The sequence below is a fragment of the Nansenia antarctica genome (genome assembly GCF_963989245.1).
Source record: "Nansenia antarctica genome assembly, chromosome: 1".
Taxonomy (NCBI): Eukaryota; Metazoa; Chordata; class Actinopteri; order Argentiniformes; family Microstomatidae; genus Nansenia; species Nansenia antarctica.
The window spans coordinates 20,097,345-20,120,708 of record NC_137674.1 but is presented as its reverse complement, the minus strand read 5'-3'; the positions used below and the strand labels follow the sequence as shown (position 1 = coordinate 20,120,708).

At 47.3% G+C, this 23,364-nt stretch overlaps 1 protein-coding gene across 1 annotated transcript in view; it reads left to right on the top strand.

Moving 5' to 3' along the window:
• cfap46 (cilia and flagella associated protein 46) overlaps positions 1-23,364 on the top strand; it is a gene marked incomplete at both ends in the record, with an annotated part of 96,584 nt that overhangs the window by 34,403 nt on the left and 38,817 nt on the right. Inside the window, 15 exons of the mRNA XM_080537398.1 lie at positions 909-1,020; positions 2,050-2,191; positions 2,998-3,184; positions 3,951-4,098; positions 5,041-5,270; positions 5,984-6,118; positions 6,848-6,994; positions 8,091-8,239; positions 16,039-16,137; positions 16,240-16,315; positions 16,987-17,139; positions 17,728-17,928; positions 18,013-18,119; positions 18,216-18,398; positions 19,773-19,908. Of these exons, the coding sequence (XP_080393524.1) occupies positions 909-1,020; positions 2,050-2,191; positions 2,998-3,184; positions 3,951-4,098; positions 5,041-5,270; positions 5,984-6,118; positions 6,848-6,994; positions 8,091-8,239; positions 16,039-16,137; positions 16,240-16,315; positions 16,987-17,139; positions 17,728-17,928; positions 18,013-18,119; positions 18,216-18,398; positions 19,773-19,908 (2,205 nt within the window). The remainder of the gene's footprint in view (positions 1-908; positions 1,021-2,049; positions 2,192-2,997; positions 3,185-3,950; positions 4,099-5,040; positions 5,271-5,983; positions 6,119-6,847; positions 6,995-8,090; positions 8,240-16,038; positions 16,138-16,239; positions 16,316-16,986; positions 17,140-17,727; positions 17,929-18,012; positions 18,120-18,215; positions 18,399-19,772; positions 19,909-23,364) is intronic.

Genomic DNA, 23,364 nt, shown 5'->3' with positions numbered 1-23,364 from the left:
TGGTTATGTTCTGTTAGACCCCTCTCAGCACTGCCCACTCTGCATGGTTATGTTCTGTTAGACCCCTCTTAGCACTGCCCACTCTGCATGGTTATGTTCTGTTAGACCCCTCTCAGCACTGCCCACTCTGCATGGTTATGTTCTGTTAGACCCCTCTTAGCACTGCCCACTCTGCATGGTTATGTTCTGTTAGACCCCTCTCAGCACTGCCCACTCTGCATGGTTATGTTCTGTTAGACCCCTCTTAGCACTGCCCACTCTGCATGGTTATGTTCTGTTAGACCCCTCTCAGCACTGCCCACTCTGCATGGTTATGTTCTGTTAGACCCCTCTCAGCACTGCCCACTCTGCATGGTTATGTTCTGTTAGACCCCTCTTAGCACTGCCCACTCTGCATGGTTATGTTCTGTTAGACCCCTCTTAGCACTGCCCACTCTGCATGGTTATGTTCTGTTAGACCCCTCTCAGCACTGCCCACTCTGCATGGTTATGTTCTGTTAGACCCCTCTTAGCACTGCCCACTCTGCATGGTTATGTTCTGTTAGACCCCTCTCAGCACTGCCCACTCTGCATGGTTATGTTCTGTTAGACCCCTCTCAGCACTGCCCACTCTGCATGGTTATGTTCTGTATGTCATTGATGCTGTCACAGACAGTGCTCTTACTTTACCATCGTCTCATCAAATCAGCAATCTGGGTATCAGGCATAGGCAAAATATTCATTTGAAATGTGCTTGATTTAACTTGTTTGGCACCATGGAAGCAACGGAATAGTCTCAGAATAGTCGGCACGGCATGCAAAGCAAACTGAATCAAGCACAGAAGTTTTTCAAATATTTCAAATAGGTATTTGGCCCATGTCAGCTGGGTATTGACCCTCTTTGTTTTTGTCTTTGGTGGTTTGAACAGGGCAAAGGGAAGAGAGGTGTTACCCTGAATGACATGCCCTCTGTGGCCCCACAGCTGAGAGGCGTTACCCTGAATGACATGCCCTCTGTGGCCCCACAGCTGGAAGTCTCAAGTGAGTCCCCAACTCAAACCTTTTAAGGTTCATTCCACATACACCTTTGATTGCTGTTTCACCTCACTTGAATCCAAAAGGTAGACCTGTATGGTTCTCATGTACAGCTCTACCAGAGCCATACTTATCATTTTAGAACACAGTTCCCACTGGTCCTTGAAATCCTTGAAAGTATGTGAATTTCTGAGAAAAAAAAAGGTTTTGAAAATAGACATAAATAGACATTGAGAGTGCTTGAATTTATATATTTTGTGCAAGAATAGAAATTGCAGTTCTTCTGAAAAAAAATGTTTAGTTTATTTTTAACAGACTACGTTCTGCTGTCTGCATATGTGTCTCCCACCATCTGTGCATCCTTGTTTCACGCGCCACCTGCCTCAAGAAAGTGCGACAGTCACGTGCGTGCATAAGTGATCCAAGTGGAATGATGCAGGTTAAACTGCGACAAGCAAGTGAGAAAGCTAATGTTAAGCGAACCTTCAGCTATGCCTGGAAAATGTCAATTCAAATTTGCACTCAAAGCGGAGAGCACAGGCAACCTTACTCTTATTGCCAAGTCCAATAGCCTGAGAAAGGGTGCTAAAGATAAAAGAACACAAAGAGCTGAAATAGAAACACTACTCAACAGAAAAGTGAATGAACTGAAACACAAATGAAGGGGCATAGCAGCAAAAAGCAAGAGGCACTGTTTTAACAGTTTGAGTGAGTGATTTAAAAAAAAAAAAAAGGAAGGAAGGAAAAAAAAAAAGAAATGAACCGAAAAGGCCGACAACCCCAAAAGGTGTGGGAACCCTGATCATTTCTAACATGGCTCTGAGCTCTACCATAGAGGATAGCAGAGGTCATAGTCTTATGAATGTATAGCCCATTCGGTTTTTGGTATTAACATTCAAGCAATGCATCAAGCATTTTTGTTTCCTTGGGTAGCTAACCTACTCTATGCACTCTATTGATTGTCCCCATGGACTCCATATAAGTTGTGAATGTGGTTTTGTGTTATTTCCTGCTTGGCTGTGTGTGGAGGCACAGGAGGCCCTGAGGATGACCTGGCCCTGAGAGCAGCCATGCACGGCCTGCTGTTCCACATCCACGCAGACCGCTGCGACTGGAAGAGCGCACTGCAGGTGCTGGACCAGGCTATCAGAGACATGCCCCACACCAGACATAGACTGTGAGTACCGCACGCAGCTCAGAGGTCAGGAGGTCAAGCAGCTAGAGCAGAGAGGAGGAAAAGGAGAAAAGATAACAGGAAGAAGATGTCGATTTAGGTGAAGATTTAGGACCCCGCTCGAAAACGAGATATCATATCTCAAGGGATTATTCCTAATAAAACAATTTCCTCATCATGTCATAGAGTAATGCAGTGATCGTGGACTGTCAGGATCACATTTCTGTGGAGATCATATGCCTGTATGCATGCACGTACCAAACGCATGTACGTCATCTATCGCCTGATTTTGAAATTATCATTATTATAATGTTAACAGGGCAACTAAAAACACCATCAAAATACATGAGACTGTAAAACTAAAAGGCTGGAGGCCCTGAAGATATTTGACTAATACTGATAGTAATTGTAGACTAAAATAGATCCTAATAAACAAACAAACAAACTGTGGTCATGGTCATTAACACTAGAACAGCCGTGCCTTTTTTACCTACTAAAAGAGCCGCCTCTTTACAATGCTAAGCTGCTACTTACACACAACGACCACTAGTTGGCCGCTTGTAAATGAGTCTGCTTCCTACACAGAAAAACTGCAAAAAAGCTTTATATAAATAGCTTGTCCTGATGTGATTTAGAAAATGTAAGGATACTGAGTGGTAGAACGCACATATCTAGGAAAAGTCATGAAAGGAGGGTCCTGAAATTGGATCGAGTGCAAAGATAGAACATGTATTTTTACTCACTGGGGTCAAATGACCCCTCATGGCTGATGAAGTGTTAACAATCTGTCCACTCCCTGTGGGGCCCAGGCTGCTGTTTACGCAGCGGGTGCTGGTGAGAGCCAGGCTGGGGGAAAGCGTCCTGATGGACATGCAGAAGTTCACAGATGAAGGAGAGCTCTGCTGCTCCCGCATGTGGCGCCGGGTAGCGCTGTGTGACACTGGGGACACCATCCAACAGCTGACCTGCTACCAGAACTCAATCACCTCTCTACTGGTAAGGCTGGCGGAAACGTCTCACATTGTCACCTTTGGGCCTCAAGCATTCTGGAGCAGTGGTTCTCAAACCTCTCCTCGTGGACCCCCAGCCGCTCCACATATTTGATCTGTTCCACCACCAGCATCAAGTACTTGATTTGTTGAATCAGGTGTGCTGGTGGTGGAACAGATGAGATATGTGGAGCGGCTGGGGGTCCCAGAGGAGAGGTTTGAGAACCACTGCTCTAGAGTCCACACATTTGATCATAAATGTGCAACGTGTACAGCAATGTAAGGTATAAACCACAGAGATCATAGTGATATCCTTATAAATAGTATATTATGAGTAAATTATTCTTATAAATCTGTTGGGTTAAGGATTTGCTGGAGGTCTCCATCACAGTGGAAATGTTGAGTTCCTGAAGGACTCTAGCATCATCTAGTGGAGTTAGAGTCCACCACACTGCTATCTGTTCTTATATTATTATTTTTTTGTGATACATTTTTTATTATAAATTCTTCAGGGAATGGTACAAGGGAGTGGTAACAAATAAATGAACAGAAGAGAAATAGAATAACACAAATCCAGTCGAAATACAAAATTCCCATAAAACTCCCCCCACCCCCTCCCACAAATGTCCCTCCCGCCAAATACCTCCAACCCACCCGCCCAATTTGAGTGTCTAGAAAAGCACTATATAAGTCTAACGTATGATTATTATTATTATTATTATTATTATTATGATTATTAAGCTGGTTGTATTGTTGGTTGTTGTGTTGTTTAGAGTGTGGAGGGTCAGTGGCAGAAGGTGGATTACCTGTTGGAGTTTGCGGAGTGGCTCTACTGTCATCACTTCCCTCAAACCCTGGGCCAGGTCCAGTGGGCCATAGATATCCTCCTGCTCATGGACGTTGTCCAGGGAGAGGGCGATGGTACTGTACACATCCTCAGTCCTCACACATCCCTACAGTGTGTTCAACCCATTAACGGTTTTCACACTCGTTTTTCAAACTTGACTAAACTGTAAAAGATGGAAGTGAGAGAGAACTCCACAGGAGGTATTGGTTTCAATGTGTGTGTGTATGTGTGTGTGTGTGGGTGTGGGTGCGGGCGTGGGTGTGGGCGTGGGCGTGGGCGTGGGCGTGGGCGTGGGTGTGGGTGTGGGTGTGGGTGGGTGTGAGGTGTGTGTGTGGGTGTGGGTGTGGGTGTGGGTGTGGGTGGGTGTGTGGTTGTGTGTGTGAGTGTGAGTGGGTGTGGGTGTGCGTGTGCGTGTGCGTGTGTGTGCGTGTGGGTGTGGGTGTGGGTGTGCATGTGCCTTTCCCTGTGTTTCTGTGCTGTGTTTTGTTTGTCTGTCAGTTTGTACATTCATATTCCATTGTACCATATTCATATTCATATTCCATTGTACCAAAGACATTTGATGAAAATGTAATGACAGTTAAGTCTTCTTGTCTTACTTATCTTACAGTATGTGTGTGTGTGTGCGTGTGTGTGTGTGTGTGTGTGTGTGTCTGTGTGTGTGTCTGTGTCTGTGTCTGTGTCTGTGTCTGTCTCTGTCTCTGTCTCTGTCTCTGTGTGTGTGTCTGTGTGTCTGTGTCTGTGTGTGTGTGTGTCTCTGTCTGTGTGTGTGTTTGTGTGTCTGTGATAATGTGTGTGTGTGTGTGTATGTGTGTCTGTGTCTGTGTCTGTTTCTGTGTGTGTATGTGTGTATGTGTGTGTGTGTGTCTGTCTCTGTCTCTGTCTCTGTCTGTGTCTGTGTCTATGTCTATGTCTATGTCTGTGTCTGTGTGTGTGTGTGTGTGTGTGTGTGTCTGTGTCTGTGTCTGTGTGTGTGTGTGTGTGTGTGTCTGTGATAATGTGTTCCCTCCCTCCAGAGGCGTGTGCGTCGGGGCCAGCCCTGGTCCCAGTGAAGCGTCAGTCCCACATCGGGGTGAAGGCGGAGGGGGTGAAACCCGCGCCCTCTCTCACCGACCTGAGGGAGGTGAAGCGCCTGTACGGCCTGGTCCGAGCACACACTCTGCTGGCCGCCATGGTGGGCAGGGCATCCCCCCAGCACCAACAGAACTTAATCAGGGCCTATAGCCTGGTACTACAGATCTGGCAGGTAGGGATTTCTCTCGGTCTCCAGCACCCGTATGACCCGGCCATGCAGTGGGCCTGGTACACACAGCTAGTTCAAATAGTCAAATACGGACCTCTGCTTATTCAGGGTATCCGCGGTGTCTTGAAAAGTATTACAAGTTGATAAATACATTTTGGGAAAATCAAGACCCTTAATAAGTATTAAAATGTCTTATCACGATTTTATGAGGTCTTGAATTTTGTAGGTATTTTTCTGAATTAGACTCTGTCCAAAGAGTTTGAGTCCTAAAAACGTTTAGTAAAAGTTCGTGAATGTATTAGTTTTATTAAAAAACGAAGATGAACCGGAAGTTCTGTTGTATGATAGTGGTCTAGTCTATTGCAAACTCAAACTGTTAAGATGAAGGTGTCACTGATGTAAACAGTTACAGCTCGAAGTGGCGGTGAGGTCTGGAAAAGTATTGACAAGGTCTTTAAAAAAGTCTTAGAAAGGTATTGAAATTAACCTCAAGATTCCTGTATATACCCTGTTATTTGAGAGGTGTTTCAAATACTATTTCACCCTGCTCTGTCACATACAGACCAAACTTTAGACTGGTACTGTACATGTTCTGTAGGCTCCAAATCCAAGCCTTGCTTTGAAATGTCAGACATGTAATCTCCACGTATTGCATAAGCGATTAGGAGCGTGTTAGCTAGCCCAGACAAGGTGATAGCAGCGTTCTCTGATCACAGGTGTCCATGGAAACTGCGCGTGAGGCGATCAGGGAGACGGTTAATAATCCCCCTATCCCTACCGAGCCCTCCCTCTCTGCTACGTCCAGGAAGGGGAAAGACAAGGAGAAGGACAAAGGCAAAAAGTCGAAAGAGGTGCGTCTGTTCTGACAGCCTTCTTCTACTAGACATGTTGGCCAGCGTTGTTCATGCTCAGACTGAGTGGATTGTTGGGACAGTGGATTATTCGATTGCGTAACAACGGCAATGAAATATAACGCATCCACCATGATTCATCATCATGATGGCATTTTAACACTTAATCAGCCATGAGGGGTCATTTGTGAGTTTTTAAAAATATCTTTGCACTCTATCAAATTTCAGGACCCTCCTTTCATGACTTTTCCTAGATATGTGCGTTCTACCACCCAGTATCCTTACATTTTCTAAATCACATCAGGATAAGCTAGTATGAAAATATTTTGCAGTTTTTCTGTGTAGGAAGCAGGCCAATTTACAAGCGGCCAGCTAGTAGCATTGAAAAGAGGCGGCGCTTTTAGTAGGCAAAAAAAGGCACGGCGGTTCTAGTGTTAAGGAGTAACCGCGGCAACACTTCGTGAGCTTAGAATGATAAGGTTCTATCTCCGTTTAGGGTAGTTCAGAGATATTGAGCGTCAAAGTTTTTACATTCCATTATGTTTTGTGAGATGGAACCTTTGTATTTGATTAATTACTAACTAAAAAATGTCAACATTTTTAAAATAACACCACACAGGCATTAATAAACACCTAATGGATCAGATTATGTAAAAAACTCAATTTTGACAAAAATGGAGATAGAACCTTATAATGCTAACGTCACGACTTTGTAATGTGATTGAGCAGCCGCCTCCTGTGGAGGAGAAGCCCAGGCGGAGGCTCCAGGAGGAGGTCGTCTGTCCCTCCAGCCCAGAGGACTGGGCTCAGTACCGCTGTCCAGAGGATCTACGCCAGGCCTTCAGACGGCACGCCACACAGAGCATCAACCAACAGGCAAGTGTAGTGGATTTCATCTGGTTTCTTCTCTATTGATATTGAATATTGAACAGGAGGAGATTGATCATCTTAGCTTGAAGCCTTTTATTCATAAAGTCACATGAGCTCAGTCTAGAGTTTGCAAAACCCGAGCCCCCTCCTTCTCTGAGATCACTAATCTTGGCAAACAAACGTGGTGACAGGAAAGGCTCGACTTTAGTCGGCGCGACACAGAGAGTTATTTCTCAACAAGTCATCGGCACTGTCCCCAGGCAGACTGAATTGTTAGCTACAATTTCCCAGAATGTAGAGATACAGACTTACAACACAAGCATCTCAGACCACCTCTGTCATGAAGCCCAGAGCCAGACGAGCCACTGAGCCACTTAACGCCGTTTTACTTGTCCGGAGCAAGAAAAACTTGCCGGGTTTGTTTGCGCGAGCACGACGACGCTGAAAGTGAAAGTTTTACTTGCTCCGGACAAGTAAAACGCTGTTAATGTCGAGCCCTGCAGAGCAGGACGTGGTGTCTGTCTGCTGGCCGTGGCTGAGGAGGGGGGAAGGCTCTGCAGCTTGGCAGCGTTGACTCATTACGGGGAGAAATGTGAATGTTGACAGAAGGCACAGTTTGATTATTCATGAATGAGCCGTAGTGATTGATTCAGTTCGTTGCATTTCGGTGGAATTTGCGTGTTTTGATATTTACGCGAATGAAAAAGTAAACCCGGTGGGTTAATGGTCGGTTTCAGCCTTTCGTAGCGTCAAATGTGCCAAGGGATGCGCTTGTCTCACACTCATAGACCCTCATGTGTAAACTAAATGGCCTGAAGTCTTTCAGAGAGAAAAAAAAAACATTAAATGACTCCTGCCTGTTCCACAAACAAACAGTAAACCATAATTCACACTACAGAGCTGAACTCGAATTTCAAATTTAGCTGTACTGGGTCAAATTTAGCTGTTACCTACCCGCCGTAGTTGCTGAAAAAATGCAAGAAAGTGAAAAGATATCCGAGCTGGTACACTTTGGTTCGGGTCAGCCCTGTCGTGTGAAAAGACCCTAAGTGTAAGGTGTTGTTGTTCCCTCTGTTCCTCTCCTGTGATTGGCTGCTGGCAGACTCAGAGCCTATTCTTCCTGGACCTGTTGGTGAAGGAATTGCAGTCCCTCTCCCTCACGCACCTGACCTTACCCATAATGCACCTGGCTGAGGTCATTGCCCACGACCTGCTGGACAGAAGGAGCCTCTCTGCTCTCTATCGTCTCAGGTAGAACATGTTTAGGTTTGATACTATGTGTGGTTGCCTTGCACATGGAAATGCCAATGTTTATGACAGCTACTTCAGGGTTCCACATTAACGCTTGCCCGGAGCAAGTAAAACATTTGCCGGGTTTGTTTGCGCGAGCCCGACGACACTGCTGGATCCTGGATATGTTTATCGGTGTGCAGGAAGAACAACAGACGGCGCAGGCACCAGACCAGACTAGATGATCGTGGAGTGAAGATAATTATTATTAAAGCGTATAACTCCACGCTCCACGATCAAACAAACCCGGCGACTTTTTTACTTGCTCCGGGCAAGCGGGCAAGCGTTAATGTCGAACCCTGTACTTTAACTGGGAAGATGTATTATTTTAGGCTCCTCTTCTCTATCTGGTCAAACACTGAATATGGGTTAGATGTATGTGTCATAAGAAAGGATGTCCAAATGTACTGTCCAAAGCATACCCATTGCAGAATCATAACATTGTCATAATAAAAAAAGAAACCAACTCTTGACCTGTCCGGTATCCCTACTCTCCTTCCCTTCCAAAACCCTTGACTGTGCTGCATCTAAACAAGTGACTGACTATCTCCGTAAGATGGAACACTGGGATCCCCACCAATCCACCTTCAAGGCTGGGCACTCCACCGAGACTGCTCTCCTTGCTGTCACGGAGGCCCTCCACTCTGCTCAAGCTTCCTCCCTCTCTGTTCTCATTCTCCTGGACCTGTTTTCTGCCATCGACACAGTCAACCACTAGATCCTTCTCTCTATCCTCTCAGAACTGGGCATCTCTGGCACCACACACCCCTGGTTTGCTTCCTACCTGGCGGGTCACTCCTACCAGGTGACTTGGAGAGAATCTTTGTCTTCTCTATGAACCCTCACCACTGAGGTACCCCAGGGCTCTGTCCTAGGGCCCCTACTGTTCTCCTTCTATACCTCTATTGTTCAGCTCTCCCTCTAGTTAGCTGATGGCGAATCCTCTGCTTGCTCCGGCAGTACGGGTGAAATGATGAGACTGACACAATTCGGTTTGATTTCCTTCTTCATCTATTAAACAGATTGTAAAACTAAACACAACACATTGATATCAGTACATGTAAATAAACAGTGAACAAACTACCAGAAAAAGATTTAACAAGCTACACAATCATACAGAACTCCTTACCAACTCCCATCTCTCTTCACACTGTCATTCCGATTCCCTGCCACCCAGATTACCTCCATTAAGCCCGCCCCCATTTCTATCTAAGCCAATCACTCTCTGCATGCATACTTTTACCCAATCAAATGAATCAAACAATAAAATAAACTCCCAATCAAATACCCTCCCATGGATTAGCCAAACACCTCCCACTTGGTCCATTGGTCCTTTGTGCCTAAATGGACCACAACTTTCCCTCTCTTTAATACAGTTATTTTCTACTGCTCCTCCACGGGAAGCAGCACGACCACCCGCCCAACGTCTCGGTCGAGCGTTGGGAAGAGATCGTGGCCCTCGCTCCTTCCTCGTCCTGAATCACCCACGCCTTCTTGCGCATCTTCAATAGGGTGCCAGCCAACCCCTCGTGGCTCGCCCCATGGGCCTCCCCTGCCAACAGAGTGCTGATCCATGCAGTGTAGGGGACAAGTGGGATTCCCACCTCCTTCGCCTCCTGGATTCCTCCGGAGCACACCAGCAGCCCCGGCCCTTCGACCCTCTCAACTACCAGTCTGTCCCAAGTCGTTTTAGGAAACTCTGTTCCATCCTGTGCAGCCAGACACAGGTCGCGGAAAGCTGCGTTCAGCTCCTGGACGCCGAGGCTAACTCCGCTTCTTGTCTCCCTCGGGCGTGTAGCCTCCCACTTTGCGTCTTCTGGAGCCCTCCTGCAAACCAACCACTGCCTAACAGCTCGCCGGACCCACCCAACTACCCGAATGAGCCTGCCTATCTCACTGAAGCGTTCTGGCTCAATCAGGTCCATGAGAGCAGCGCCCCAGAGCCTCTCCCTCTCATGCTCGGGGTCCCTGGAACTCCCAACCGGTGTGGATGTCCCCTTTGCATTTGCTTCCTCCTCAATGCCGCATTTCGGGTCCAGCCCCTTCCTCGCCTGAGCGCGTGTTACAGCTGCAGTGAACGCTTTCCGTTGCAGCATGCTCACGCTGTCTCGAGCACTTACAGCCACTCCCCTGGATGTTTCCTCGCTCAGCTGATCAGCCAGCACCAACACCTCTGACTCTGGCTCCACATTGGCCCTCGTTTCTGCAGGCTGGCCCTCTTTGCTCCTCCCACTTTGACCCGACTGGATCCGTGGTTCCGAAGCGAAACCTCCAGCGTTGAGCGTCCTCTCGATTCCCTCCGTGATGCTCCTCAGCTCTCTCCTGTCGCCATGAGACGCTAGAATGTCGTCTACATAGGTGTCCTCCTCAAGTGCTCTCCGCTCTTCTTTTAGGTGGGCGACCTCTGGCAGCCTTGCCGTCTTCCTCATGGCCAGCTGGGCGATGCATCCGGCTGGCTTGTCCCCGATGTTGACGCGGGTAATTGCGTAGGTTTTGATCTTCTTTTCCTCTGCGAGAGTCATCTCTTTCCCGCCCGGCTGACAATTTCCGCAGCGACACCCTCCACACTTTGGCTCGCACGCGGCGCTGATGCTATCCCAGCTCCACCACTCGAGGACCTCTTTGCTGCTTGCAGCTGTTCTCCCGGTCTTTTCATGACCTTGCGGCTTCTGGTCTCCATCCTCTTCTTTTGCGCTGGGCGTCTTGCAGGGGATCTCCTCAAATCTTACTGCCTCCGTTCTCAGAGAACGCGCAAAGTGCGTCTGGGAGTTGTGTGCGGATCTTTCCCAACTTTCAAACAGGTCTGGGTGCGTTCCTCCCACGGTCTTCCCCAGAGGCCCGTCCCACAGCACCAAGTCTCCCGTCCCTCTTCTCCACCGTGGAGCGAGTCGTCCCTCTCGGTGGCTGATCAAAAGCTCGATTTCCTTAGGTCGGACCAGCTCTTCCTTCTCGACCCCAGGGAAGAACTTACAGAGTCGCTCTGGACTGATGACCTTGTCTGCACGAGCGATTGTGTCGAGCCCGTAGCATACCATCTCGTGGGGACTCCATCTGTTGTTGCTCCACGCCCTGACCTTTAGCAGGTATTTGTTAGTCTTGACCCTGACCTTCATTCCACCGACCCCCTGCACGGTCAGTGTTACTTGCCTCCGCTCCAGTTGGAGACGATCGGCGGCCCGGTTGGTGATATAATTTGTGTCGGAGGCGAGGTCTATGAGGGTTCCCAGGGCATTTCCTGCTTCTGTTTTGACTATCAATGTCATCATTAGTACTGGATGTTCCTCTGGCCCATTCTCCGCGAAGAGACCCCCGCCTTCTGCGCCCGTGCTCAGCGTCATCGAAGCCTTACTGGTGAATGCGTTCGCCCTCCTTTCCTGTTCAGGGTTGAGTCCCAAAGAATACAGGAATTCTCGTTGCTTGTCAGCGAACCCTGGCCCTGTCTTCTTTCCCTCACTCCACTCGGGACACAGAAGGTAGTGATGACTTGCCCTTCCTTCATTCTGCTTGCACATATTTCTGCACAGGTACCGGTTACTACACTCTCCGTCGGCACCGTGCATGCCCAAACATTTCTGACAGGCTTTGCTTTGCTTTGCTGTGGCTCGCTTCTCTGCCAGACTGAGACTCTTGAACTTACGGCAGAAGAATATTTTGCCACCGTGCTGGTCGCTTCCACAGATGTCACACTCTTCTCTTCTTTCCGAGTTCCTGCCTGTGACTCTGGTTTCACCTCGATGTTCCTCCTCTTCTTCATCTACCGGTGAGTCTTTCTCCGTGGCCCTCGTGAATGCCCTCTTCTCCCATCTGACTGGCCTCTCCGGTGTTCCCCCAGAGGTTTCTGTGGAGCCTCGGATTCGCGCCATCCTTTCGAGGATTACTTCCTGCCTTTTCAGAAACAGAAGAAGAGCATCGAATTGCTTGTCTGGGGTGACTTGGTTTTCGGGTTCGGTTACAAAGGTAAACCAGCCTTCCTGCACGCGATCTGGCAGTTTGCTCTCGATGGCCTTAATTACAAGTGGGTTCTTCATAGCGCCCACTTCTCCTAAGTCAGTCAGGTCCATGAGGGCTCTTTCCACTGCCTGAATAAGGTCGATCGCTTTCCTCGGCTGGTTTCCTTTTACCGCTGGTATTCTTTCCAATTCCTCAATAATTTGCAGCGCGATGGTTGCCTTGTCTCCAAACCGATTCTCCAAAGCTGTGAATACGTCTTCCGCTGAGCGGTAGCTCGAGAGTTTGAGCTCCTCGAAAACCTTTCGGTCTATGCTCTCGAGGAGGTGGAGTTTCTTCACCTCTGGCGACCCCGATGGGTCTCCCTGCCGCTGCAGGCTTTCCCAATCTTTCCGCCAGCGATGAAAATCTCTCATACACCCGCTGAACACGGGCAGCCTTGTTGGAGGGAGTTTGATCTTGGCTCTAGAGCGGTTGCCTCCATATGTGGCGCTCTCCAGCCCTGCCTCCCGGGCTTGTTCCCATGCTTCCCGCTGAGCCTCCAGTAGTTTGGCGCGCTCTTGAGCGGCTATTTCTGCTGCCTTCAACTCAATCACGGCCGCCTTCTGCCTTGCCTCAGCGATCTCTTCTTCGGCCCCCAATTTCACCTTCGCTGTCTCCTTCTCAAACTCGGCCACGCTATCAGCTGACTTCAGTCTTGCCTCAGCGGCTTTCCTTTCCAGCTTGGCAATGGCTTCTTTATTTTCTCTATTTGCCGCTCGATCTTTGGCCTCTTCTTCGGCGAGAACGTCGGCCCTTTCTCTATTCGTCGCTCGATCTTTGGCCTCTTCTTCGGCGAGAACGTCGGCCCTTTTCCTCTCATCTTCGGCGAGAACGTCGGCCCTTTTCCTCTCATCTTCGGCGAGAGCGTCGGCCCTCTCTCTATTCGTCGCTCGATCTTTGGCCTCTTCTTCGGCGAGAACGTCGGCCCTTTTCCTCTCATCTTCGGCGAGAGCGTCGGTGGCCATTTGCTTTGCTGCGGCGGCCTTGTCGGCCATTTTGTCAGTATTCTCCTTCTCAACTCTTCCAAATTCAGTCACAAACGTTTCCCAAAGTTCATCCCTTTTGTCCTCCAGCTCCTCTAGTGACTTTCTCGTGTTGCACGCCTCAACTACAGGGATCCACTCCCCCCAGCTTGATAGCAGACTTCGCGCTTTGATGATGAGGTTATCTGTGAGTGTGCTTCGTTCTTTACAAACGTCGTAGGTTGCCTCCCCTAGACTGATCCTCTTCGCGCCTTCGTGACTCCTTTCTGCTCGTCTAATTGTGGATGAAAGTTCGACCCCCGCGAACCTTGTCCACATGTTGGCCTTTAAAACGTGACCGACCTGTTCAACCTTCTGAGCTCTCTCCTCAGCGGCATTGGTGATGTCTTGAAGAAGCTGACTGTTACCTGTCTCAGGTTCCTGACTTGCTTTGGCCTGCAAACCTTCCTCATAATTGTCGTCTGCAGAGTTTAGGTCTTTCGCGTTTGACAGGAGCGCTATCCACTCGCGTTTCATGTCATCTTCGCCCATCAATGCCACTGACCTGATGATGTGGCGGTATCCTCTCTCAAAAGTGACTGCCAACTTTTCCCTTTCGGTCCTTAGTGCCTCCATTCTGCCTGTGACTCAGAAATAACTTGTGTGTACCTGTTTCGTCTTTCTATCTTATATCTTCAGCCCTCTCTGACTCCCTGAGCTGATTTGCGCTGGTCCCTGCACTTCCTTAACTAGTCTTCGGCAGCGGAACCAGGTTCACCGTGAGGTCATCCCAGGGATACTGCTAAAAATAAAATAATAAAGTGGGAGAGGATTTTCCTCCCCCCGACGACTTAATACCCAGGTACACACAAACCTATTTTAATGCAAACAGTCAATAGAGTCACAGAGAAGAGTGCTGGGTGTGGGTAGCTCTCTGGGTAGCTGCTATTAGCTCGCAATTCCTTTCTTGGTGGGTCTTGTAGGTTAGCCTAGCTGGCTGTGGATTCTTGCAGTTAGGTTAACCAGTTGAAGCTAGCCGTGGATTGTTTCACTCCTTGCCTGCCTAGCTAGCTGTAGCTTTGAGTGCTATAAGCTCTACCGCGTGCCTGTGCGCTATTGCGACAACAAGGCTAACGCTAGCTTAGTTTGCTAATGCTACGCTGGCTAGCAAGTGGCTAGTTAGCTACGGTCGCGGGCGCCCCGGCTCCGTTGCCGGCCTAGTTAGCTGTAGCTTTGAGTGCTATAAGCTCTACCGCGTGCCTGCTGCGCTATTGCAACAACAGGGCTAACGCTAGCTTAGTTTGCTAATGCTACGCTGGCTAGCAAGTGGCTAGTTAGCTACAGTTGCGGGCGCCGCGGCTCCGTCACTAACCTGACCAGGCTTTAGCTTGCTCTTATCTCCGGTGAATGGATCCTTGTCCTCCCGGAGCTTCTGTTGCGTCCAACCGGGCTTGTATTCCTTAGCTAACTGACGGTCCGTCCTCCTGCGGTCGTCAGCGGGTGTTTTACAATTGTTCAGCTCTCCCTCTAGTTAGCTGATGGCGAATCCTCTGCTTGCTCCGGCAGTACGGGTGAAATGATGAGACTGACACAATTCGGTTTGATTTCCTTCTTCATCTATTAAACAGATTGTAAAACTAAACACAACACATTGATATCAGTACATGTAAATAAACAGTGAACAAACTACCAGAAAAAGATTTAACAAGCTACACAATCATACAGAACTCCTTACCAACTCCCATCTCTCTTCACACTGTCATTCCGATTCCCTGCCACCCAGATTACCTCCATTAAGCCCGCCCCCATTTCTATCTAAGCCAATCACTCTCTGCATGCATACTTTTACCCAATCAAATGAATCAAACAATAAAATAAACTCCCAATCAAATACCCTCCCATGGATTAGCCAAACATCTATACCTAAGTCTCTTGGCTCGGTAATCTCCTCACACGGGTTCTCCTACCACAGCTACGCAGATGACACTCAACTCTTCCTGTCCTTCCCCCCCTCTGACCAACATGTGGCAACACGTGTCTCTACATGGATGTCAGCCCACCATCTCAAGCTCAACCTTAACAAGACTGAGCTACTCTTCATCCCTGGGAAAGCCTGCCCTCTCCAAGACTTCTCCCTCACAGTGGAGAGCTCTACTGTAACCCCCTCCCTGACAGCTAAGAACCTTGAAGTGATCCTGGACAACCGCCTATCCTGTGCGGAGAACATCGCAGCGACAGCACGCTCCTGCAGATTCTTACTTTACAACATCAGAAGTATACGACCATTCCTCACCAGAGAAGCAGCGCAACTCTTGACCCTAGTCACTGGTCATCTCCCGCCTTGACTACTGCAACACACTCCTGGCTGGGCTCCTGAGCTAGATTACTCTTCTTCTTGCTACAACTGGTGAATTGATGGTTTACTTGCTTAGTCGAATGTATCGATTGTAAGTCGCTTTGGAATAAGACGTCCGCTAAATGCCAAAAATGTAAATATAAATGTTAAATAATTAATCATTGCAATTGCATTGCATTGGGGCGGCTATGGCGCAGGAGGTAGAGCCGCCGTCTAATGATCGCAAGGTTGGCAGATCGGTGGTTCGAGCAAGACACTGAACCCCAAATTGCTCCCAGTGAGCGGGGCCGGCGCCCTGCATGGTAGCTTGCCGCCATTGGTGTGTGAATGTGTGTGTGAATGGGTGAATGAGAGGCCGTTGTAAATCGCTTTGGATAAAGGCGCTATGTAAGTCAGTCCATTTACGATTGTTGTCCTCACAGTGTTCCCACTTCCTTATTTTATCTCTTTAGAATCGTGCAGTGTTGTTGTCAGCTGGATATGGAGGCGTCTGCAGCATACAGGGAGAAACTGCTGGGCCTGACTGTCGTCCACGAGAACGAACAAATGGAGTATGTGTGCCGCAAACGTTTCCATAAAGATGTGTGTATGGGTCCTCTTAAGATATTAAGTGCTATGTTAGAACAAATTGATAACCAGTATTTGATTTGCAGGTGTCGCAAAGCTATAGCCCTGCAACGGGAAAGAAGCAGCCTTCGAATGGATTCTAACGGCAACAGAGCCAACGAGGTTGGTTGAGCTCTCATACTGCGTCCCCACCTCTCTACCCTTTTACTGAAGTACTGTATGCTCTTGTGCACTTTTGCACATGGATTTATATGGAAATGGATTGGAAGTGCACCAATCAGGGGAAGGGTGGTCAAATGGGAGCCGGCAATAGAGAAGGAATCTGAGCAGAAAAGACAGAATCCCTGTACGAGACCTCAAGGTGTATTACTGTTGTAAGGGTTTATAGACCGAGAGTTACAGAGGAGGGAAATTATCCATGAAATTAATACCTTTTTACTAGTTCTTAGTTTTATTGTGGTAGAGAAGATCGTTGGCAAATGGTGCAGGTTGAGTTACGATGCCGACAGGGATTTATATCCTAACTGCACTTTCATAATGTGACACTGGTGTCATTATCACAGGTTCATTCATGTGGGTTTAATTCATTTTACCATTTCGAATCGCTTATGTCAATCTTGCATAATGATGATCATTATTTCTTATGATCATTATTAATGGTTGTAATTATTCTTTTCATACCCAGCTACCTTCATCTATGAACAGCCTCAGATTTATGAGGAAATCTATTGAGTTTATGCCATGATATATTTTCCATGATGTGGTGCAGGAGGTGCACTTGATTCAAAAATTCTGACAATGGTCTCTTTTTTTGGGGTCTTTGTGTTTTGCAGAAGTCTGCGGTCGATCACATCGGTCTGTCTGTGAGGCAGGGCGGTGATCTGTGTGCTCAGGATATCTGGCTTGACAAAGCAGAAATCTGCCTGGATATGGGTCTGTTCCAACCAGCTCGACAGCTATTGGCAGAGGCTCGTCTGGTGGCAGAGGTGAGTGGCAGATAGCCTGACTGTGTTAGTGCAAGTTTGTCAACACGCTGGCTTTTCACTCTCCAGGACGTCTGGAGACATTGTTCTCAGCCAATCGGGTTTGAACGGAGCACCGGCTGCGAGAGATCACATTTTGATGGTCACGTTCTGACTTTACGTTGCTCTTGAAAAGAGCAAACTAGTCAGTGTTAGCCAATAAACTTAGCTAACATTGCTAGCAAGATAGAGATATATATCTTTTTAAATGGGCATTGAAGTGGTTTTCTTTTTCCTGCGATTATAATCGGTTGTTGGAACACTACCCATGTGGGGATCCGTGAATTGATTGGCTGTTGCGTTTCTTGCTGCCTATTGGCTGGTTGGGAGTGTGTCTGGCACGTTCTATGTGTCCCTAGCTAACACAGGTTCTGAACAAGGTGAGAAGCAACACAGAGACAGAGACAGATGCCCAAAATATCTCCTCCTCTGTTCTACTTCATAATTTCTATACATGTTCTTTAACACTAATAAATGGTTCTAACTGCTAGGTTAACCTAAGCAGTAATTCTCCCTAGACTAGAGCATTCCCTCTGGTTTTGTCTTCGTCAGGAACTGGGTGACCAGGCTGCAATGGCCAGAAGTTTGCATAGTCTTGCAGTCCTGGCCAACATGGAGCAGAACCATCCCCAGGCCCTGGCACTGCTGGAGAAGGCCCAGGATGTGGGCGGAGACGAGGAGTTCTGGTACCACCTGACCATGACCCTGGTCCAAACTACGGTGGCCCTGAGGGGCCAGGATACAGACACCAAGGTCAGGACCCCCCCCCCCCCCCCTGCAAAGCCTCAACCAACCAAACCTGCCGATACCTATAACGACCGTTCCCTTCTTCTGAAGGTGGACCAAATCATAAAGCAAGGCTGCGGAGCCCTGAAGATCGTTCTAGAACAGAGGCCGAATCGTGCCCCGGCCCTCAGGTTCCTGATGGCGCGTCTGGAGACCAGGTAAGGTTCTCCTGAGGTCAAACGTGAGCACGGCGCTTCTCTGCCAGGTCTCGGCTGTGGCACCACCTTTAGATGTCGCTGTGGTGTGTTTTCCAGAGGGGCGGTGGAGCGTGTGCGTTTAGCCAACCCTGCGGAGCCTGGGGAGACCCTGTGCACACGGGCAGTGCCGAGGCTACTGGCTGCCTGTGACACCCTGAGAGAAACAGCGACGGAGTTCCTTGAGCTGGGCCACAGAGAGCAGGCGGCCGAGGCTCTCCTGGAGCACGCACACGCACTGAGGTCAGACACACATCCATACCCATTACACACCACACACTTGTATGTCTTTAAAAAATAATAATAATAATAATAATAATAATAATAATAATAATGCATTTTATTTGTATTGCACTTTTCATTCAAAAGAATCTCAGAGTGCTACAGAGGGGAAAAAAATGCCTAAAAACATAATAAGTTAAAAACACAAAATAAATCACAAGAATGAACACAGGTTCAACAGTCAAAGGCCTTTTTGAATAAAAAGGTTTTTAGGCCTGTCTTAACAGAGGCCTGTCTTTAGGCCCGTCTTTATACTCTGGCCCTGTCCAGAAACAACCCCTAGCCCCTACCGCCCCTTGACAATTGTGAAGATATTAAAAGGATTGGATAGGTATAGATGGTCATGGCTCCACATTGTCTTCTGATCAGTCTTCGCCATCTTTGCTTATACCTATCCAAACCTGAGTGATCTACTCAAAGGGCCAGGGCCTCTCTCTTTCTAGCTTTCATTCTGTGGGTTTATTACCTCTGGAAGAAAGCATTTCCCCAACACACTACAGCCCAGCTTGAAGAATGGAAAGGGGGAAAAAGGTGCTCAACTAGGGCCTAGGCTACACTACCACATCGTTATCCAAAAACGCACCCAATTGCCGACCACACGATTCAGAAAACGAAATGAAAACACCCTCCCAGCGTTATCGTCTCAGCTCACGAATTCGGCGGAGTCATGTAGCCGTGAGGTGCAAACGATATCAAATCTTCACCGTTTCAGACGAATCTGGCGCCTATGCCTAGGACTGTCAGACTTGCAAAACATTCCCACCTTCTAGGACACTTCACACTGTTGTAGGGCCTTACAATAGTTACAATACCAAGGGTTGGCAAGGAAATGTGGCTATGTACTGTTAATAGCAAAGCATATGTTAATTATTAATACTAATATTAGTTAATATTCATAATATTAATTAATTAATATAAATAATCTGACTCTGTTTGTGTTGATTAGTGCAAGAATGGCCACGTTAGAATGAATCAAATGAGGCTTTAACAATACAGTAGACTTAATTAATTCTAATTATCTCAGGCAAATACATCATAGAAACATTTGACATTCTACTCTCATGGTAAATGGTAGAAAGAGAGAGAGATGGGAGGGAGAGAGAGAAACAAAGACAGACCACTTGATCTGTTACTGTACTCACAGAACAGCTACACACTTTTCACCTTCTGTTTGTTATATCTGGCTTCCCACCATAGTATTTAAATGAAGAGCTGTTTGCAAGGAGAACCAATGAGACCTCTTCCCCTCAATTCTATTCATATGACACCTAACATCAAGGTGTATAACGTATGTTTGTCCCAGCCTGTTAACTGTTCTTGTGTCATCCCCTTCAGAATCCTGGCCAAACACACTGACAACCAGAAGGGGAAACAGCGCCACCTGCTGGATGCTTACTCCCTTACGCAGCAAGCTGTATCTGAGCAAGAACATGTGGTGTTGAATGCCCAAAGTCTGTTCCCATCTCTAGAGGTAATCCCCCCCACCCCCACCCCTCCACTGGCTATGGTTCTTCCATTGCATGCAGACATTTCACTAATGGCGCTTTTCCATTGACCAGACCGGTACGGCTCGGTACGGCACGCATTTGTATCCTACCCGTGCTGTAGTTTCAGAAACGCTTCTCCATTATACACAACAGACCCGGAGCGAGTCGAGACAGTAGGAGGAGTTAAGTGTCATAAGAGCACTTCACTTTAATAAGTGCCGCTATACAGCTCAACGGCGGGAAATGCGCTAAGAATTATGTCAAAATGCAGCACTATCATGCACAGATCAGCCTTAAAACATGTAACGTTAGATATGTAACGTTAGACAGGGAGCAATGTATTTCTACGGAAAGGCTGTGCTTGACGCTTCCATTGGACTGATGCGGGGCTCATACAATCTCTGCGTTTGTTATAGATACGAGTGCTGTGCTGTCTTTCTGGTAGTCAAATATATTTATTTATACAGCATATGGATGTTACATGCCTGTTACTTGCCGCTTTCAGTTCTAGTAGATGTGTATGTGTAGCGTGCGTGTGTGCGTGCATGCGTGTACTGTGTGTGTGTCATCATGCCCACACAGTTTGTGTGTGTGTGTGTGTGTGTGTGTGTGTGTGTGTGTGTGTGTGTGTGTGGACCACATGTTGTGGTCGTGCATGGTCTGGTAGCAGTGGTGCTGGAGCACGGTCATGTTGTGTCTGAACCGCTGCTCCCAGTTCAGCCAGGTGTCCCAGGGTGGGAGACCAGGGGCGGCTGCCTGCACAGGTGTGTGAGGCTGAGGAGAGGGAGGCTGTAGAAGAAGTCATGATACATTTCTGAATAATTCTTGTTACAATGTCATTTCTTCACAAATGATGCAGTTTTACAAATACTTAGAGAGTTGTAGAGAGTTTTGGGCGAGAGAGAGGTACTCACTGGAGATGTGAGCCGAGGCTTGGTTGCACACCTGCCTCCCTCCCCTGCAGCAGAGAGCACCTGGAGTGTGGCAGAACGGTCAACTTGTTGAGTATGGACGCTCATTTTAGATAGTTTTTTAATTTTAGCTTGTAGAAATAAGTCACACGTCTAGTCTTGGGGTTGTAGCCACCAACATTCTAATCTCAAACATTCTGCTGAAGTTGCTAGGATTGATTGTGACATCAACATATTCAAAAGTAATTGCATCTTTATAATTCTTAGTTTCTATGGCAAATACGGTTTGTCAAATTTGAATATTTTCAAATCATATTTTGCACTCAGCAACCAAACATTCTAATTCTAAATTCAGAGATTCTAAATGATTGTGATGGCATCAAATCTACAGTGTGTGTGTGTGTGTGTGTGTGTGTGTGTGTGTGTGTGTGTGTGTGTGTGTGTGTGTGTGTGTGTGTGCATGTGTGTGTATGTCAGGGTATCCGCGGTGTCTTGAAAAGTGTTAAAAGTTGATAAATACATTTTGGGAAAATCAAGACCCTTAATAAATATTAAAAAGTCTTATCATGATTTTATGAGGTCTTGAATTTTGTAGGTATTTTTCTGAATTACCTACACAATTTGGACTCTGTCCAAAGAGGTTGAGTCCTAATTTTGTTTTGTAAAAGTTCGTGAATTTATTAGTTTTATTAAAAAACAAAGATGAACCGGAAATTCTGTTGTATTGTGAGACAGTCCACCATGGGTGGCTTTCCCTGTTGTTGTTGTTGTGTTTATGTTACCGTTATTGTTGATTGGTTACTGTATGTCACATGATCACCCAGAGAGAGAGATAGCTCGTTACCTTGGTTACGTAAACAGTCAGTGAAGGGAACAACGCTCATCGGTATGGACAGCAAAGCTGCTGTTCTGTGCCAGAGCTAGTTTTCCCGTCATCTATTAACCTGCCATCTGGGACACAATTAGTTGTATCTTGTATTGTGTATTGTGTTTTGAAGAAGTTCACTAAAGAACCAGAAACGGAGAATCCCTTGTCGTGTGAGTCATTATACCCACGCACATCAGACGGACAAAACACGACAACTGGTATCAGAAGTAGCGATCATCCGTGAGTACATCCACCTGACAGAGGAAAAGCTAACAGAAGCTAACGGAAGATAATAAAGTTATAAGAGCCAAAGCTAACGGGAGCTAATAGGGGCTAACAGGAGACAGCTAGCTAGCCAGCTGACTGGATTCAGGAGTTACTACAACAACTGGTTGAGTACTGCCACCTGGTGGTGTTTGGGCAGACTGTACTCCCGTTAGACTCAACTAAATTAAGCGGACAATTCCATTAATAAACAACTCAACAAAATCAAAGAGACAATTATATAAATAAACAACTAAATAATACAAAGAGACAACTACATGAATGAGAACAAGACAAGTGGAACAGACAATCCACCGAAAATAAAAGGACAATTACATGAACAGAAAACTCAATAAAATGACAGAGGAACAAGGAGCTACAGTAGGACCTACTGAGCCTGATAGAGCCCCAACATGGCTACAAGCTTTGTTGGATAGCCAAAATCAGCAGACAAAACACCTGCAAATGATGCTAGCCCCCGTACTAACACACATAACAGGAGGAAATCCCGTTACACAGCAAGCCTCACCACCACTTGCTGCTTCCAGTCGGAATGGGGATAAGATCTTACAGCGTCCCACATTGGACAGGCATGCTTCTGAGCCTGAAGCTATACCTTCAGCCTCTTGGGATATACCAGTAAGACCAAAAACTCGTGTTGGTGCCCCCTTTGCAGCTGAGTTGGATGTCATCAATCAGCGCACTCGCAACTTTGGTCCCACCAGGAGGGGCGGCAATGCTGAACCTGACAGTAGATGGAGAGACACTAGAGACTCTGAGAATGAAACCCAACGCTCATTTCCCTATGGTGAGCAGAGACTGAATAGTTCTGGTCACAACAGTCAGCACACTCTGCAAGAAGTGCGTAGACCTAAACTTGCCACATTTGAAGGAAATGATGACTGGGACTCTTTCTTGTTGCCATTTGAGCGCCAGGCCAGGAAGTATGGATGGAGTACTACAGAAAGAGTGGACAGGCTGCATGAATGCTTAAGAGGAGCTGCAATACGATATGTCTGCTCACTGCCAGAACGTACACGGGAGGATTATGCTCTCTTAGTGGAGGAGCTTACTCAGCGCTTTGGGAAAAGAGACCCCCCTACCACAGTAAGGAGAAAGTTGGGAGAACTTCGGCAAGGTAGAGAGGCGTCAGCTGAATTTGCAGAAGAGGTGAGACGCCTCGTCACACTTGCATATCCAGGAGTGGATCTCCAGCTGCAAGATCAACTTGCAACTGATGCCTTTCTTAAAGGTCTAAAAAATCAAAAAGTGGCCTATGAAGTTATGAACCGAGATCCATGCTCCCTTGCAGAGGCTCAAAAGTGTGTAGAGGCTCATGAACACAACTTCAAAGCTACGGTGGGACGTGAAACAGAAATAAAGAACAGAACACGACG